This window comes from Vicia villosa, linkage group LG4 (genome assembly GCF_029867415.1).
Source record: "Vicia villosa cultivar HV-30 ecotype Madison, WI linkage group LG4, Vvil1.0, whole genome shotgun sequence".
Classification (NCBI taxonomy): Eukaryota; Viridiplantae; Streptophyta; class Magnoliopsida; order Fabales; family Fabaceae; genus Vicia; species Vicia villosa.
In genome coordinates, this window is record NC_081183.1 from 117,029,636 (window position 1) to 117,049,856 (window position 20,221).

General features: G+C 32.8%; 2 protein-coding genes across 3 annotated transcripts; one reads left to right on the plus strand and one right to left on the minus strand.

The window, feature by feature from the left end:
- The first annotated feature begins 37 nt into the window (after window positions 1-37).
- On the plus strand, window positions 38-3,801 carry LOC131599527 (putative clathrin assembly protein At5g57200). Its single transcript, XM_058871848.1, has 14 exons — window positions 38-192; window positions 496-565; window positions 676-773; window positions 866-1,004; window positions 1,090-1,217; window positions 1,307-1,399; window positions 1,477-1,593; window positions 1,679-1,744; window positions 1,833-1,913; window positions 2,150-2,227; window positions 2,323-2,523; window positions 2,613-2,691; window positions 3,018-3,133; window positions 3,225-3,801. Exons 1-14 carry the CDS (start codon window positions 103-105, stop codon window positions 3,684-3,686), a joined length of 1,818 nt encoding a protein of 605 aa, XP_058727831.1. The 5' UTR covers window positions 38-102; the 3' UTR covers window positions 3,687-3,801.
- A 4,843-nt stretch (window positions 3,802-8,644) lies between these two features.
- On the minus strand, window positions 8,645-10,989 carry LOC131595095 (uncharacterized). 2 transcript variants are annotated; one of them, XM_058867343.1, is made up of 3 exons: window positions 10,426-10,989; window positions 9,225-9,374; window positions 8,645-9,022 (listed from the first exon to the last, which is right to left on the minus strand). In XM_058867343.1, the coding sequence occupies exons 1-2, from the start codon at window positions 10,835-10,837 to the stop codon at window positions 9,247-9,249; spliced, it is 540 nt and encodes a 179-aa protein (XP_058723326.1). In that variant the 5' UTR covers window positions 10,838-10,989; the 3' UTR covers window positions 8,645-9,022; window positions 9,225-9,246. The 2 variants fall into 2 exon arrangements, with proteins under 2 accessions (XP_058723326.1, XP_058723325.1); XM_058867342.1 differs by having other exon boundaries at window positions 8,645-9,006; window positions 10,426-10,987.
- Window positions 10,990-20,221: the final 9,232 nt, after the last annotated feature.

Consider the following 20,221-nt stretch of genomic DNA (forward strand, 5'->3'; position numbering starts at 1 on the left):
AACAAAATATGAAAGTACCAAAAACACCCTTTCCAAAGATAGAACAAAAAAACATAGCACAATTGTTTTTTCTTTCTCTCTTTCCTTCATCAAAATCTTTTCATGGGAACATTTACAAGTTTCAGAAAAGCCTATGGAGCTCTCAAAGACTCCACCAAAGTTGGCCTTGCCAAAGTTAATAGCGATTACAAGGTGATTTCGTTTTCAAATACATAAAACTTTAAATAAACATAACGATCACAATCTGAATTGTAACATCATTCTAACATCATAGATTTTTACGTGTCTATAATCGCATTTGAAGTTGTTCCCGTTATATATTTATCAGGATTCTTTCATTGTGACCGTTATTTAAAACAATGTATATATTTTTACATATGTACAAGAATTTCTATATAAAAAAAATTTCAAGTTTATGCAAATTCTTTTATTATATTTCCATCAAAGTTTCTTCATTGGTTTAATTTTTATTTTGTTTTCATTTTGTTTTTGAAGGACTTGGATATTGCTATTGTGAAAGCTACCAATCATGTTGAATATCCTCCAAAGGAACGTCATGTTAGAAGTGAGTTCATCGATGTTATATTGTTATATCTGTATAACCTTTATTATGTCGATATAAATTTTTTTTGTTAACATGTGTAATCTGCCCTATAAATTTGTTCATTGTTTCAGAAATATTCTATGCAACATCAGCGCACCAACCACGCGCGGATGTGGCATACTGCATTCATAAACTTTCCAAGAGACTTTCAAAGACGCGAAATTGGATAGTAATTTCCTTTTCATGCTCATCTATTTTACAAAGAAATTGATTACACTTCACCCTATAACATTCATTTGTAACCGAATAACAAATTAACAGGTTGCTATAAAGACATTGATAGTGATTCATAGGACTTTGAGAGAGGGTGATCCTACATTCAGAGAAGAACTTTTAAACTACTCGCGCAGGGGACATATTCTCCAAATATCGAATTTTAAAGACGATTCAAGCCCTTTAGGTAAATTAGTTCTCTTAATTATTCATTCTAACCATTTTAACCATCTTGATCATTTTCTTAACTGTTTCATTTTTTGACTTTGCAGCTTGGGATTGTTCTGCTTGGGTTCGAACCTACGCATTATATTTAGAAGAAAGACTCGAATGTTTTAGAATCCTTAAATATGATATCGAATCAGAACGTTTAATAAAATCATCACCGGCTTCAGCTAAAGTTTGTGCTTTACCTTATTATATTCACATCTAAATTTTCCAAATTTTCATTTTTATGTTATGAATGCTACTAACTTTTTCCTATGACAGGCACATAGCAGAACTCGGTCGTTGGCTAATGACGATCTGTTGGAACAGCTACCAGCATTGCAACAACTTTTATTCCGCCTTATCGGTTGTCAGGTATGAGTAAATGGAAACAACTTGAGTTTCGTACGCGCATTTTAAGGTAACATTTGATTTTCTTCTACATTTTGCAGCCTGAAGGATGTGCTTATAACAATTATCTAGTACAGTATGCATTGGCCTTGGTATTGAAAGAGAGCTTCAAAATATATTGTGCACTCAATGATGGAATCATCAATCTTGTAGACATGGTAGTGTTTATTTCGCGTTAGCTTATTCAATTTGATTAGTTTGATTGAATGTTAAATTCATAAATTGTACTAATGAAAATTGCAGTTCTTTGAAACTACTAGACATGATGCAGTGAAGGCTTTAAATGTATATAAAAGAGCTGGCCAACAGGTTTGTAATGATATCTTTTATTTTGAATGAGATTTTTCTAAAGATAAAATTTGTTTGGATTTGTGATTTTCTCTCTTATGTTATGTAGGCTGAAAGTCTCGCCGATTTTTATGAATATTGTAAAGGCTTGGACCTTGCTAGGAATTTTCAGTTTCCAACGCTAAGACAGGTTTCTTTTGTTTCTTATGGTCGCTTTGATTTGCAAATCAATAAGTACTAGACAAATTTTTTGGCGAATAATTTTGTTTGAGGTTTTGTCCGATCCTATGATCGTTTTTCAAATCAAACTTCGAACAAATATTTTTGTCATGTTGAATATTGCGAGTCAAACGGATATTTAGTATATACTTCATATGAAACCTTGAGCAAGAAGAAACTCATGAAGATCTTTAATTCAATTAACAGCCGCCGCCATCTTTCCTTGCTACAATGGAAGAATATATTAGAGAAACTCCTCAACCAGGCTCTGAGAACAAGAGATTGGTAAGAAAAAAGCGATGATGAATTTTCTTGTATTGTTTCATCCATGTACATAAAGTATTATTAGTATAATAATGTGTTTTTCAAAATAAACATAGGAGTATCAGGAAAATGAAAAATCGTCTGAAGAAGAATCAGAGCCAAAAGAAGTCGAAGAACCTCAAGAAGAAGAGAAGCAAGAAGAGGAAGTCGTCACTGAGGAGGAAGAAGAAGTAGTACCCGAGGAAGAAATACAACCTGAGGAAGAGAAGGTTGAGTCTCCTCCACTGATATCAACCGATGGTACCGATGATTTACTGGTATGTTTTAGATATCGTTCTATCTGACTAACAACGCGCGCAATTACGATTTCAAGTTGATGGAATATATATTTGTCGACGATATGTAGGGTCTGAATGAAATAAATCCTAAAGCTCTAGAAATGGAAGATAGCAATGCATTGGCTCTTGCAATTGTACCACCTGGTGGTAAGTCCTAAAGTAACTCTCAATTGATATACTTGATATAATTCAAGAGATGGAAAACAGGCATACCCGTCCATTAAAATGAGGCGAGCAGTGTTGAGAGTGCAGGCTTAAAACCTTGACCCTTCCTGTAAAAAAATGCGTGCAAAACGGGCATGCCTCACGGTTCAAGCCTAGCGTGCAAAATGGGCATGCCTCCCGGTTCAAGCCTAGCGTGCAAAACGGGCATGCCTCCCGGTTCAAGCCTAGCGTGCAAAACGGGTATGCCTCCCGGTTCAAGCCTATTTTACTATCCCTATCTAATTCTATGCTTTTGAAATTTTATGTAGGAAATCATAATTCAAACAATCTTGCATTGAGTAACATTACGGGAACTTCTGGGTGGGAACTTTCACTGGTTACAAACCCAAGTAACCATAATAGTCAACCTCCAGATCGCAGAATGGTTCGTCTCAATTACTTATCATCATCCTTAAGTTCTCATCTCTATGCTTTGAGTAACACTTATGGTTCGTTAACACTATTTTTGGATTCAGGCCGGTGGTTTTGACACGCTATTACTAGACAGTTTATACGAAGACGAACATGCAAGAAGACAACTCCAACTTCAAAATGCAGGTTATGGACATGAAGAAATGAATGTACAAAATCCATTTGATCATTATAATCAACACGATCCGTTTGCAACGTCGAAGAACATAGCACCTCCAACCAATGTTCAAATGGCAATGATGGCTCAACAACAACAGCAACAACAAATGATGTACCAACAACAACAACACCAACATATGATGTATCCACATCAACATCATCATCATCATCAACATAACAACATGGAAATGGTGCTTCACCCGCAACAACCTCATCATGGTCAATACCCTCAACACCCTCAACAGATGCAGATGATGGGGAATCATAATCCATTTGGAGATCCTTTACCTGTCCCTAATTATCCTCATAACTCAATGCATCACCAAGGGAATTACAATTTAATGTAGAGTTCACCTTTTCTGCTTCATTTTTGGAGTTCTTTAAATTCTTGCTTGATGGTTGTTATAATGATACAAAATCATAAAAAAAATTACTCTGAGCCTGTCTTTGTTTTATATATGAACAAACTCTTTCAAATGATATACTCGAACGGTAGATGAAAGATTAAATGCCTATGAGAGCTAACTAACTTAAGATTTCTTGTTTAATGTTTGTGGATGATCTACTCATTGAAAAAGTTATGACTAATCGCATTCCACGCTGTCACACATTTTCGTAGTAACATTTTAACATAATAAAATTCAAAGTCAATATAAGCTATTTGATCTTGATTCGACATTCAATAGTAGTATGAATAGACCAAGGATCCAACTATATCATTTGTTTTATCTACATTATCTTTGTAATATACCAAACTAGAGAAGAGTTATCTTAATATGCAAGAAATCTGAATGTGATGTAATACACTGATGTTGTTGGCAATAACTTCTACCTTCACACGCATTATTACACATGATTAACAATACTTCAACTCAAAAACCAAAGCGATTAAATCACAATTTACAAACATAAACACGCAAAATTGATTTTAAAAAAATCAACAGATTCAGTGCAAAATCGAAGCAACTAGGTACTATACAATTACAAAACTGAACAGCAAGATCTCAGCATGAACAATCACACTAACATTACAAGCACGAAGCATAATTACAAATTACACTGAATCGCACGGATCAGAAATGAAGTAAGAGAGAGTACCAGATGAAGGGAGAGAAGAAAATGCAGAGAGAATGTAATCAGTTTGTGAAGTACCAATACCAGAGTCATGTGCAGTTACTTGAGGAGTAATTTCCACAGTTGGAACATGCACATTATCAACATTAGAAAAAGGTGCAGCTTGGGAAGTAACACCATTGACATTAAGTTGAGGTTGTGTTGCCTCAAATGCTGCACAAAGATCTGCAACAAGCATTTCAAATTCAGGATCTACATCAGTTCGACTTTGAGGTTGCTATTGTACTGATACAACTTTAATTTGAGGTTGTTATTGTTCTTGTATAGTATTTTTCAGGTTGGGTTTGTAGTTGTGTTGTATTTCCAGATGCAGCTCATGTTACATTCTTCTTTGGTTTTCTTTGCACATAGAATTGATGCAATTAATATCACACATAAATTGCCATTAACAAGAACAACATTGAGATAAGTCAATACCTTTCTTTTTTTAGCTTCGGGATCAGCCACAAAACTAGTATAACTTCTTGCATTATGGCTATGTACACCACAATTGGTACAATAATAAGTTGTTTGTGTCCTTCCCTTATTAGGGTCTTCATCATGTTCCCTCCTCCTCCTCCATTTCTTTGGCCTTCCAGAACCTCTTTTGTATGATGGAGGCAACATTTCTTCAATTTCAACCTCAGACCACATAATTGCCCATTAATTGGGATAATATTAAAATCATAGCATGCCACATATGTATCCTTTGAATGGCAGTCATCCACATAGTTTTCTGGGCATTGGTTCCTAAAACCAAATGCAGATATTGCATATCTACACGGTATGCCTACCAACTTCTAGATATTACAAATGCGGTTTCTTTTAGAAGTGTCCATTATGAAACTATGTCTAGTATGAATATGTTCAACTTGCCATATTGTATCACCGGACCAATTTGGAATCAAATTACCATCATGTTCTACTTCTTTATCTAACCTAAGTCTAGGTCTTGGCATTATTCTATGTTGCCACCTATCAAATTTTTCTCTTAAGCTAACATTCCTATTCATGATATAGTTTCTTATCCATTCACACATGGTTAAGATTGGTTTATCCCTAGCCACTAATATTGTGTTATTAAATGCTTCAGATACATTATTCGTTAGCACATCACATTTGGGATAGAAAGAAAATGTAGGCTTACATCATGCTTTGGTGGGTATTTTGTTCAGTCACTCCCAAACCTTCAGATTAAGTGTAACACCCCAATTTAGAATTATGTTGCTTATGTGTTTATTCTTGAATATTTTGTGATTTATTGTGTTTATAAGAGTATTGGTGATTCGTCCAAGAAGGGGAATGAGGCAAGGAGATTGGCTTTCTCCATACCTCATTATTCTAATAGCAAAGGGTCTTTCATCACTTATCAGAAAAGCAGTTTATAGAGGAGACATCCACAGAATCAAGATTTATAGCAGGGCACCTAAGGTGTCCCCTCACCTTTTTGCTGATGATTGTGTTCTTTTTTGCAGGACAAATCTTTCTGAAGTCATGCACCTTATGGAGATCCTGAAGGTGTATGCAGAAGCGTCGGGCCAAAAATTAACATGACCAAATGAGAGGTGTTCTTCACCTGGAACATTAGTAGACAAGCTCGGGATGATATCTCACACCTTATGGGTGTGTCTCATGTGTTGGGCACAAGAAATTATTTGGGTTTTCCATCTATGGTTGGAATAAGTAAGAAGGACACATTTTCTTTCATTAAGGACCGTATTTAGAATAGAATTAATTCATGGAGAGGTCGCTCATTGTCCAAGGCAGAAAAAGAAGTAATGATCAAATCAGTCATTTAAGTTATACATTCCTATGTTATGAGTGTTTTTATCTTACTTGACACCATGGTGGGAGATATGAAGAATATGTTGAATACATTCTGGTGGGGAGGAGGTAATAACAATAAGGGGATTAGATGGCTTGTTTGGAAGAGCTTGACTTATCTTAAGAATGAGGGAGGTATGGGGTTTCAAGATTTTAAAGCTTTTAACATGGCAATGATGACGAAAAAAGTGTGGCATTATTAATGACAAATCCTAAGACTCTGGTATCTAGAATTTTAAAGCAAAATACTTTCCTAACTCCTTTTTTTTTTGAAGCTAGCCTTGGAAATAATTCTAGTTATGTATAACAAAGTTTGTGGAAAGTTAGGAATGTCCTTTTACTAGGTTTTAGATGGAGGATTGGGGATGGGAGAAAAATTCAGGTGATGGCTGGTCCATGGTTGAGGAATGAATGTAGGGGTTGGGTGGGAGCACCCAGAGGGTAACATGTGTATAGTATGAAAGTTAATTATCTTCTTCATACTAATGTAAACAGTGGGACTCCCACATAATTGGCCAGTTGTTTTCCTTTGAAGTAGCTAATGAAATTTTGCAGATACCCCTGTTGGAGGAGGTTAAAGAGGATTGCTTAGTTTGAAAAGATGGGCAGAATGGTGTTAATAGTATTAAAACAGGATATAAACTTTGGATGCAGGGTCTGTGTAAACATAGAGGGCGTAGTGTTGAAGGTGATTGGCATTTTTTGTGGAAGATAAGAGCTCCTAAAAAAGGCACTTACTTTGGCAGATTTTTCGTAGTTGTCTTCCTACAAGAAGTAGAATTCCACAAAATTATGTTCCATCTCCTACTATATGTCATTTATGTGTAGGTGGGGTGGAGGATGAGTGACATGTGTTTTTTTGGCTGTGCTCTAATGTCTCAATGTTGGAATTTGACATGTTTAAGCGATGTTATTATACTGTATTTTCAAAAGTTTAATGAGGTCGAGACAGTGCTTCAAGACATTTGTAATAAAGATGATAAGAGAGTTGTAGGTAGAATGGCGGTTACGTTATGGGTGATTTGGAATAATAAGAATAATTGGACCTGGAATAATGAGAAGAAATACGTGAATCAGTTGGAGATGCAAGGTTGTCATACTTGGAAGAATTGATTTACGACTCAAAATTATTAAGATATGAGTGTTAATGACTATCAACATATCCAACAACAACCTTTATGACAACCACCTAGTGTTGGATGGATGAAATGCAACGTGGATGCTAGTTTAATAAACACTTAGGAACAACTAACAGAGGACTGCAATGGTAGATTCATCATGGCGGGAACTTGGGAGTTTGGCCTTTACAGAGTTATTGAAGCGGCGGCAGATTCATCATGGCGGAAACTTGGGATTTCGGCCTTTACAGAGTTATTGAAGCGGAGGCATTGGCTTTGAAGGAAGCGGTCCAAGAAGTCATTCAGATGCAAATGGAGTCACTATCTTCGAAAGTGATCCTCAAACTGTATGTTAATTATGTTGGTAATTCAGAATTTAGTATGGTTATATCTAGTATTAAGAATATGTTAGATGTATGTTAATTATGTTGGTAATTCAGAATTTAGTATGGTTATATCTAATATTAAGAATATGTTAGATTTACATTCCAAATTTAAGGTTAAGTTTGTTATGCGTCATACGAACTCGATTGCTCACGTGTTAGTTAGGACGACCAATTCCTAGACTAGGTATAAGTTTTTCATTCGATTTCTCTATGTATTATGCAACAATTATTTATTGAAATGAATTGAGTTTGTGTAAAAAAAACATAATTCTTACATTAGATGGTGTTGAGGACAATCGAGAAATAAATACCTTATCTTTACTATTACTCCCTGAAATCACATTTTATTCAACAACATATTTTCTTAATCCTGATAAATATCTTAATAATCTTACAGATGCTCTAACTTTAAATTTCAACCTTTGATTTGGAATTATGATTTGGAAATGCAAGTATATTAATTGAATTTAAAACTTATGGAGTCTGAATGTTATTGATTAAATCACCGTGTATAAAACAACTCAACATAACTATCTATTTGTTATAAAAAAAAACAAACATAACTCTATCTATAATTACACACAATTTATCAATATGATATCTTAATATGGTGGTATAGATTATAGCCTTATCAAACAAGAAACTAAAATCATAGTTTACTTCATAACTAGGTAAAATACAAAGTCAGTATAAGCTATCAGATCTTTCTCTCTCTAATGTACTAAACAAGATAAGAGTTATCGTAATTTAAGTAAATTCTTCTTCCATTCCTGTGTTTCTAGCATAACAAATTAACAATGTAAAAGAGAAACTAACTCTTTAGACATGCATACACAGTTTATAAAATAGCAGAAGTCAATCCAATGCTAATAATCAAAGGAAATGTTTATTAATATATATATGTACAACATAGTATATGCATTAAACTGAGCCTGAGCCTGTGCCTGCTAGTTCCGAGGAATGCTCCAAGTTTCAACATTATTAGTTCAATAAATACATACATTTCACTCTACAAAGATTCAACAGTAACAACATTTTAAGTAATCAACATATACTGATCAAACAGATCAAAGTTGAGACCAAGTAGTGTGAGAAGGTTAATTCCTGAACCATCACCCGTGCTACATCTGCGGAAATTTCCATTTGCTTGCATTACCCTTCTCAAAATCCAAACCGCGTAGTTATATGTTTCCTCGCTTTCTTTTGGACTTCTAGTTGAGCTTAGGCTGCACCATGAAAATCCTACATAATTAGTATATGGCATGGGATGAGAAGCGGAGAAAACTCGAAAAAATCCCCGCATCCCCTTCTCCCTTAATTTGATTTGAAATGCATTATCACTTCCTATGTTGTTCTTCAACAATGATTTCTGCTAGTATAATGTCAACAAACAGAGGCACAAGCAAACAATAAATTTCTAAGCTAAAAGAACAGGCCATCTCACCAGAGCAACTGGTTGAATTAAGTTATGGCTCATCCTCATCTTCGGAATGAGGTAAATGTTCTGGAAGCGTCATAACTTTCACTTTTACTGGCCCATCCATCCCTTCTGGGATATTCAACTCCACACCACTATCCCCGCCATGAACATTCCCTGAAGTCACAAAGACAAGCAAACAAAACAGTTTGAGCTCATAGAACATTATATTTTCCCGACCTCAAAAAATGCATATTGCATTATTTTCAGATTCCAAGTTTCATGTTTTCCTCATGAATACGACCCTACCATACCCTGCCAGCAAATCAAAACTTAATCCTAAGCTAATTGTAGTGACTATCATGAGCATTTTCCATTCAACTGAGGTTTAGACATGATGATGCATACATGTCCCTTTTCACTGCCACTGACAACACGAAAATTTTAACCGAATTTAACAAAGGGAATAAGCAAGTTTAAGTGTGACAAATTGCAATCAAGTTACAGCATTTGAAAAGTTGATTGCAATTAGAGCTTAAACCCATTTGTTCAGTGGTGTCTTTCTAACTCAAGAAAAAAGTCCAAATATTTTGATAGAATTCAAGGGAGTTTCCCAAAAATACAAACAACCACCACACTTCAACAACAAAAAGAACAGATTGCATAGCTTTTCTGAAGGAAAAAAAAAGAGCAAACATATCATAAAGTAATTTTCTTTTTTCTTTTTGAAGCTTGAAAACAACCTTATCCTCTTGCTAAATACAAAGGTTGACACTTTTAGCAAAGATTTTGTCCTAGAAGAAACACCCAACAGCTTATGTTTCCAACAGAACCCACCAATGCCATCACCCTCCTAATTCAACTTCGTTAATTCACAAGGATGAATCAAACCCCAAACAGAAAATCAATTTAACTAAACATACCATTATCTAACAATTAAATTTCTAAACAATACTATCAACCAATCCTTATTAACTAGACTACACCATAATTATATATCATAAATTCATAGCCAAACCCTTAATATCTAAGAGTAAAAAAAATGAAATTATGAAAACCCCAAATTTTCCTTCATTTAACCCTAATCCCCAAAAAATCTCAAATCCAATACCATAAAAACCCGTTCCAAATTCAATTAACTTAAAATAAAAGCAAATATATCTCCATCCATGACACAATTAATCAAAAAAATTAAAACTTTATGAAAAAAAATTGGGGAAAAAGCTACCTTTAATGAAGTAATTGGAGGAAGGCCACCCACGAAGATTAGAAAGCGAAATCGCCTCATCATTAACCAAAGGCTGTTGCTTTTCGGCATCCGTAAGCTTATGAACCAAATGAACAACATTAGAAGGAGTAGGTCGTGGCGGGACCCAAAAAGAAGATCCAGGAACAAAAGGCAACCAATCTGGCGTGGCTTTCTTCACCAGAATTCTATGGATCAAATCATCAAACAGCTTCAGTGTCATCTCGTGTTCACCCTCCGATGATAATGATGTGGACGATGTATCGATTTCGAGTAACTGGGGTTTCGTGGCGGCGCGTGAGGAGCGGTGGCGGAGCGATGTCGCCATGAAAGCGGAGGGGTTGGGGAGTTTTGAGGGGATGAGGGTTTTGGATTTTGAGATGAAACCGGCCATTTTGGTTGATGACGACGGTTTGGGTGGGTTGGGGTTGGTGGTGTGGGGAGATTGTGTGTGATGAGAGAGAGGGGAGAGAGGAGAGGGTATTTATGGTTTTTAGAGAGAGAAAGAGAAAAGGGGGCGAAAACTGTGGATTGGATTTCGGTGTACGGATGAAAATAGGGTAACAGGTAATAATGTTAAATATGTTTGGTTTTTTGTTCAAGATAACTTACAAGTATAAATAAATGAAGTGTAAAAAAAAAAGTATAAATGGATTTTTTTTTCTTCCCAGTATAAATGGATTTTACTAAAAAAAATTGCACACATAGTATAAATATATGAATGAATAAAGAATTTAATTAAAATGCTCATATAGTGCAAAAAAAATATTTACACATTTAGGTAATCATACACGTTAAATATTTGAAGAAATGTAGTTTTTATTTTAATTATTTATAAAATAATATGATGGTGAATTTATTGTGTAAAACTTTTTATAATGACAATACACAATAAATCTCATAAATAAATATTTTTTAGAGTGAAGATTCATTTTCGTCCTTCACAAAAATTATACAATCTAAATTAGTCCCTCACAAAAAAAAGAACCCGATTTAATCCCTTACATAATTTAACTGAACCATATTAGTCATTCTGTTAATATTTTTTCAAACCGGTTTTTTTCATACTTTTAAACCATAACTGGACTGCCATGTTGGCCTTTAATTTTTATTTTTCATTTTTTAAATAAAAAATTAATTTTTAATTATAATTTCATTTTTAAACAATTCTGATTTAATAATATTCAAAAAGTCAAAATTATTTCTTATAAAGAATCGAATCCAAAACTTATAAATAATATATTAAGTCTTTACCACTAGGCCAGTATGCATTCATGACAAATAATTTCTAAAATTTTTAATAATATTAAATAATTTTAAATTTAAATTAAAAATTACAAAATTTATACAAATGAGTCTCGAACCTAAGTCCGATAAATAATAATCACTTTACAATTAGACAAGTCAATTTCTATTATTAATATTCTTAATGATAAATATTTAACTTAATAATTTAGAATAAATATTTACTTATTTCAAATAACACACAAATAAATATTTACTAATTTTAAATAATACACCAATTTAAAATTAAATTTATAAAATATAAATCCTCAATATATTTAAACAATTAGAAATAAATTAAATTACATGTAATTGAAATTAAATAACACACAAGTAAATATTTACTTATTTCAAACTAATTCAAATAAAATAATAATTAATTAATTTAATAGTAATTCAACTAATTATTAAAATATTTAATCAATTTAAATTAAAAAATAAATTAATTTTTAAAATTATTTAGTTAATTCAAATTAAATAGTAATTAATTAGTTTAATAGTAATACAATTAAATAGTCATCAATTGGTTTAATAGTAATTCAATTAAATATTAATTTATTTATTTTTATTTGATTAACTATATTTAGGATTTATGTTTTATAAATTTTATTTTTAAATTTTTGTATTATTTAAAATTAATAAATATTTGTTTGTTTGTTATTTGAATAAGTAAATGTTTGTTCCGAATTATTAATTTAAGTATTCATTATTAATAAGAATATTAACAATAGAAATTGAGACCCCATTGATACAAATTTTAACTTTTTTTTGTTTTAAATTCAAAATTGTTTAATATTACTAAAAATCATAGGAATTATTTGTCATGAATGTACACTAGACTAGTGGTAGAGACTTAAGAAATTGGTTAAATGTCTTGGGTTCAATTCTATATAAAAAATAATTTTGGCTTTTTTGATATTATTAATTCATAATTGTTTAAAAATGAAATTAAAATTAAAAATCAATTTAGTATTTAAAAAATAAAATAAAAATCAACTTGACAATCTAGTCACGGTTTAAAAGTATAAGAAAAACCAATTTTAAAAAATATTAACAGAATGACTAATATGGCCCGGTTAAATTTTATAAGGGATTAAATTGAGCCTTTTTTTTTAGGGACTAATTTGGGTAGTGTAATTTTTATGAGGGACCAAAATGGGTCTTCACTCTATTTTTTAAGAAATGTTTATTTATTTTTTATTTTAATTCATTTATGAAATCAATCTATTTATTTTAAATTCAATTGTAAGGTTGTATTCAAAAAGTGATTATGTATCCTATTTAAATAAGATGTTACATTTAAAATAAGAGCACGGGTGGGAGTATGTCACACCAATTAATAAGAGCATGCAGGCTAACCTACACGGTCAAAGTCAGATTAAGTTTTTTTTAATAGAAAAGGCATAGGTTTTTTTTATAAGCTCATTTAATTAAATATGATATGGCACAAATCATACAAAAAGCCTTATAAGCTTATCAGACCGATTTATATCAATAAATATGAATGAATTTATTGTATTTTAAATTTTATATTAAAATAAAAAAATAAAATTTAGTTGTCTTGAAGAACTTATAAAAATGAGTTGAAAGAATTCCTATGAATAATGTTATAAGGTGTTAATTCATAAGTTTTCTCAAATAAATCATCTCATAAACCTATGTTACTAGTAAGTTCAGATAAGTCGATACAAACAAATATTTAATTTTATTGTACTTTTAATTTTTTTTTTTGTCTATTTAAACATTAGTTGAATTGTTTATTTACAAATGTTCAAATGATAAAGGTTTAAGTAGACTAATAGTTTAATCAAGCATTCGAAAATGTCAGACTCAGACCAATTTCAAATTTTGAAATTTTTAACAAATCAGAACTCAAATTTGATAAAATTTATCTCAATCCAACATATCTCCACACTATCTAAGAGTCTATGTGAAATGTTACATAACACAATATAAGTGACATGTCATTAAAAATAAACACATTGTTAGTTTTTAGTGCACAAATATAAAGAGAAAGACCAAAATTCTTGAAGATTAAAATAAAAAAGACTAGCTTGGTAAATAATTCAAATAAATCTAGAAAATTAAAATTAAAACGTTAATAAATAATTATAAATATTAATTTTAAAAATAATAATCAAATTAGTTTAAATAACCATAAAATCCATTAATAATATTACATCATTAATTTAAACCATTTTAATCATGAATAAATAATAATTTTATTTTAAATAATAGATTATCTAAATAAAAATATTATATATATATATATGTATATATATATATATATATATATATATATATATATATATATATATATATATATATATATATATATATATATTAGTTTGGGAATTTGATTTGTTGTTTGAATTAAACTGATGGACTTAGGGGTGGCAAAATAGATCCATCCATTGAATATGTCTATTTTGTCCGCACTTTAATGCATGGGAATCAAAGGTTTAGGTGTATGTGGCTGTTCCACCTCTTTTTTTACGGACACATGCATTTACATGAACTTTTATATTTTTAGACTTAAAAGGTGTAGTGTGCACGAGTTCGTACACTCCGTTCTCACTTTTAGTGTAATGCAGGGCAAAATTTTAAGTCCGCACCCTCAAATATGTATGCCTCATTTTTTTGCGGGTTTTCACGGGGCGAGTCTAAATGGGACTAACATGCTTGTTTCCACCCCTAGGAGGACTTCTAACGCGATGGTGCAAGTTGTAACACTTAATTTATAAAAACGTTGAAAATAATTACTTAAAAGAGGGTGTCACATCTTCTCGACATAAAACAGTTTTCTCAAAAATCATATTATAGAAGCGGAATTAAACTTCAACATATTTTTAATTTGTCTCATAAAAATAAAATGACTTTATTTAATCATAAAACAGTTAATCAGATAAGCTCAATAACTCGTGGAAAAATATAATCAAGTAATCTCAACTTAGTGTTACAATATCAAAGCGACACGCATAAACTAAACAACACAAAACGATAAACCACGAAGAAGGCCAACTATGTCATCCTCCAACACTAACAACAACTAAGGCTCCTCTACCTGGGTATATGCATCACAGACGTGAAAATATATTCACATATATTAATGTTGCATAAAACATCAAAGATAACACATATCAAACATATCCAGTTAACATAGATGTACAATATACAAAGTCATTATGCAATGTGTATTTCCTCTACGTCCAAACATGTGGTATCATCCTACACCACTAGATCGAAGTCTTACAACACTGGTTATCAGAGTTATGTTACTGATGGATCCTTAACACTAAGGCTCCTCTATTTATAGACAACTTCTAAAACCCTAATATTCTTATTTTGGACTTTTCTAAAATAAGTCCAATCTAATTTAATTAAACTAATTAATTAAATAAATACTATTATTTATATTTAATCAAACTCTTTTAGTTAAATAAAATAAATTATTAATTAAATTAAATCATATTTAATTTAATTAACGGTCAATTCTCATTTATTTAATTAAATAATATTTAATAAAATAAATTATATATGTGCTAATGTATTAAACAATTTAAATACTATTAACACATAATTAAATTAAATCATAATTAATTTAATCATTCATTCCACTATAAGTACTATATGCGTGTGTGATCTTGTAGGTTCTCGTAACATTGACAATAATATTAAATCACCTATTTAATATTATAAATAACGAGTGGTATCTAGCAACACATCACTGCTACCCAAGTGACGAGAATATTGTGTGATCTGACACAACCTTTCTATAATAATGATTATGTGTATAATTACTCGTTTGCCTTTATATCTATATTAAACACAAGGCATAAAATGTGTCACCCTTGTATAGTCTAGTACTTTATTCCTTGATCCCTGAGTTTACTTGATAACAACAAATAAGTCTCATATCTGATATTGACTTATTTGAGCACGACCATGCATATTACAATCATACTCTATTAAGAGACCCATAAATATTATTGTCGTATATGTAGGAGGTGCAAATGTCATCTAGGTCACTCGTGTCCCTCAACATGATTTGTAAAGTACCCGTCAATAATTTTTATGGTCATCCTGTTACGGACAACGTTTGATTGGCAATAAAGTACTTGATTCCACATCTAGGGTCCATAATTGTTTCAGGTCGAGGGTGGTATACAACACTGTCACTACGAGAATAAATTATGACACTTACATAACAAACTATGTAGTATTATCATGGTGGGTCAATCCAGTATAAATATTACTCCTAATATTTATACCTATGTGTGTCATACCCCAATTTTTGACCCTAAGATCATACATCATTTTGCTGTGGAAATCGATTTACCCATATGGGAAATCGATTTCCTGAAACGAAATTTGAAAAAAAGAGGGAAGCATGACATCATTTTGGCACCAAACACATTTTCTTTGATCATTTTACCAATTTTCCACCTCACCAAAATTAATCCCTTTCATTAAACCCACTTAAACCTCATTTACCATTTAAAAGCCATTTAAACACCAATTAAACACAGGCTAATTACCAAATGCAAAAAGACCAAACTACCACTACTCTTGCTCCCATCATATAAATAGAGGTCTCTACTCCCTCATTTCTCAAGCTTGGAGAGCCAAAAAAGTTCTTGCAAATTCATTTCTCAAGCTTGGAGAGCCAAAAAAGTGCTTGCAAATTCATTTCTCACCCTTTCCAAAACCCTCACCCAAAGTTCATTTTCATAGAATTAGTGAGATTCACATTGAATCTTACTAGTTTTTAACTAAACCTCCTACATTTCTCTCTTTTCTTTGGTTGTTCATCTCCAATTTTGAAGGATCTACACACTTTGTGCTTGTTCTTGAAGCTACTTCAACAATTTGGTTCAAGAATTGGTAAATTCCTAAACTCTAAGATGTAGATCTTTCTTGCTTGTGTTAAATGCATCTTTGATGCTATATTGGTTCTATTTGATGGTGAATTGATGGAAAATTCGTGCTCCAATTGATATGTGATCATAAGGTGTTTGTATGTTTGCTTAAGTCAAGTTTTATGCTTCCTAATGCTGATTTTTTGAAAGTTGCGTGCAGGAAATCGATTTCCCTCTGTAGGAAATCGATTTCCACCTTGTTTTTATGCCAAATTTGAACTCTGCACTCAGGAAATCGATTTCCTACAGAGGTAAATCGATTTCCAGTGAGGCAGAATGTTTTCTTTGCCTTTTTTATGCTTGTTTTGCCTTCCTTCTTCCTCCACTTCATTAATATCATTGGATCTAGGATGTTGATAGGTTTGAAATGACCAAATCCATAATATTAGATGAATGATATTAATGATAGTGTGAGTTGATTTTACTTTATGCATTTTATCTTCTTCTTCTCTTTTTTTCTTTTGATCGATGAAAGTCTTAACACCTTGAGAATTCTTATGGATTCTTGGTAAAGACTAGATCACTACCTATTTTCTTTTCGTGCGGTATTGCTTTCGGAGAGTGATCTACATATCACTTCTCTCGCATGCATTAGCACATAATTTTAACCGGACTCGTTGTAGGGTGATTTCTATATAAATCACTTGGCGATCTGCTTAACATAGCGCAATATTTCGTGTCCCGAATAAAAAAGATCAAATATGGAAGAGAATTGTATGCGGTTGATTTAAGACTTATGGAGGTTTATCGTGTAGTCGCTATGATTTTATCAAGCTTCTGATAAATGTCCATTGAATTTAAATCCGAGAACATCCTTCACTCACCATCGATCTTTATTACTAACTTTGATAACATACTTGACAAGTTTCAAGATGGTTATCTTTAACATCTAACAATTGACTTTAATTTCCGCATCTTTATTATATCGCTCTTTACTTTTTCGCTTTATCGTTTTATTTTATCATTTTATCATATTTACATTCTGCTATTTTCTATTTGTCCATTTGGACGTTTATATTCCGCTATTTTCTCTTTGTCCATTTGGACGATATGTTTATGTTTCCGCTATTTTCTTTTTGTCCACTTGGACCATACTTTACTTTTATGCTAAAACACTAATAAACAACAAAAATCTAAAAAAAGTTTAAGGCTCTTTTTCGGACTATTGGTTACTATCCCGAGCATTTTGGAGATTCGGACTTATGGACTTAGTACCTCTGGACCCTTACGATATTATTACTCTGTTGTTATGCTGTCTGTCTGGCATTGGATTGTTGTTTGTTTGTGTATGCAGGTATTTCCTTGAAAGTCCTTGATGGTTAATTCCAAGGCATTGAGATAAGGATTTTACCCGAAAACAGCCGTTACTCTGCCCGATTTTCGTCAGAATTTTAATGTGCTTAACGCAAAGTGGTGCTGAGATAATAAGTTCATCTGGATCCCCAAGTGATAATGTGTTGGTTTTGTGTCGATATTCCAAAGGATGGGAAATCTACCTTGACTCGTAATGTCAAGTGTTGGCTTCTTCTTCGGTTAGACCGTTCTTTTCCTTAGCTTTTATTTTACGCACTAGGGTAGCCTCTTCGTCTCTTGCCCCATTCTTAGATTTTCAAAATCTTCTCCCTTTTTAAAAAAAACCTTCTTATGTTTGCAACCTTTTCAAAACCTTTCTTTAAAAATATCTTTTGCCCTTAGTGGCCTTTTCTTCAAAAGTTTAGACACGACTAATTGTTGAAACGAGTGGCGATACCCCACGATTTTGAAATTGATTGATATAATGAGATCTTTTCCGTGTGAGAGAGCTAGTGGCATACTCGTTGATTTTTATCCGAGTTGGAGCCCTTCTTTCATTTGCGATGCAAAGAATTAATTTGTTCTCATGCTCAAGATCAATGGCTGAGTATTCTCTCCGACGATGATAAAGTGTTTATTCCTTTTTAAACCATTTTTCCTTTTAAGCGGAACTACATTAGCTCTAACTTCTCCATTGCACCGAGGAGGTATGTAAGCACAAGGCTTAACGTCTTGCCGAGCTTATTTTAAAAATAAAACAAACCCTTTTTTAGCACACACACAACACAGATTTTCAAAAAGGTTCCTGTGGAGTACCACAGATATGAGGGGTGCTTAAAACCTTCCCCTTGTATAAACAACACCCGTACCTAAGATCTCTTCTTTTTGGTTTAAAAACAAACTTTGGGTTTTCTTCGTTCTTTTCCCATTTCCTTTGGAAATAATAAAGCGCGGTGGCGACTTTCACTGAAATATTGAGTCGAGTCAATCCCATGGCTTCGATCTCAGATTTTCCCCGCTATAGAAAAAATGGCGACTTCACTGGGGATCCAGTTTTTAAGTCTGTTAAGCCTATTTTTGTTTATCTGTGTGTTTTTTATCTGTATATATTATTGTGTGCTTTGTTTGTTTTTTCTTTTTTCTTTTTGGTGCTCGATGGTTCCTCTGTGATGAGATAAAGTCCTAACCTGGACTTTTGTGAGTAACTTGAGATAGGAGGTGGTAAGACCAATAGTCGCATGTCAGGAGCAATCCTTAACATGAGCGTCATATGGTGGAACCCCAACCAGTGGAGGCCTCATGGAAGGTAGTATATGTTGTTACGAATCATCGTAAGAACGCTATTACTTTCAATAGTGAGTGTCCGTAGAAGCTGAATGGCCTAAAACCCTTTTAACCCATCTAAGCCTTTTTAGGATGTAGCGCAGAAACAAGATCAAGTACCAATTTGAGCTTGTTGTCATGCGATGCTACACTCAGACGAGGTCTTTTTAGGCATATTATTGGCGCCCATGAGCAATTGTGTGTGCCGGTAATATTCGATAGAAGATTGAAAACTCTGGGAACCTTTGTAGAACCCGTTCGGCAAGTACAAAATTCGCTAGTACATACCTTTGTGGGTGGTTCTTAACTTTGACTCCATGCTCGTGACGTCGAACCTTTGAACTTTGTTTGTGCGGCCATGTGTGATCTTGATTGTGATTGATGCATAAACCATTCATACATGCATTCATTTGATTTCCAAGGAACTCATAGGTCTTTCTTTGTAAACATCATAAGTTTCATCAAACACAATGGATCTTGGGTGTTGATGGGGCGAAAACCTTAATCCACCAAAATGGATGATTGATCTTGATGATAACTTGATAAAAGCTTTGATCCAATATAGGATTTACCTCCTTCATATTTTGATGTTTACAAGTTAATAACTTGAATTCCTTGAAAATCAAATAAATAAAAAGAGACAACAATAATTGCATCATTTGCATACATACATCCAGGTTGTCCAGAAAACTTATCCTTGTCTGTCTCCATCTTCAGAATCTGTCTGTCTATCGTCAAGCTGACTCCTCCACACAAGTACGGAACTAGAGCCAACGTCAGATTGAGAATGGAATACCAAGAGCAACACAATGCAGAGGTCAGAATGGAAATTGATGAGTTGAAGTCAGGCATGACCAAGCTCACTGAGATGCTGCAAGTTTTGATTGCTAGAGGAGAACCGACTCAGAAGACTGTCATTGTTGAAGTCTCAAGTGTTGATGTTGACCCTCAACCTACTC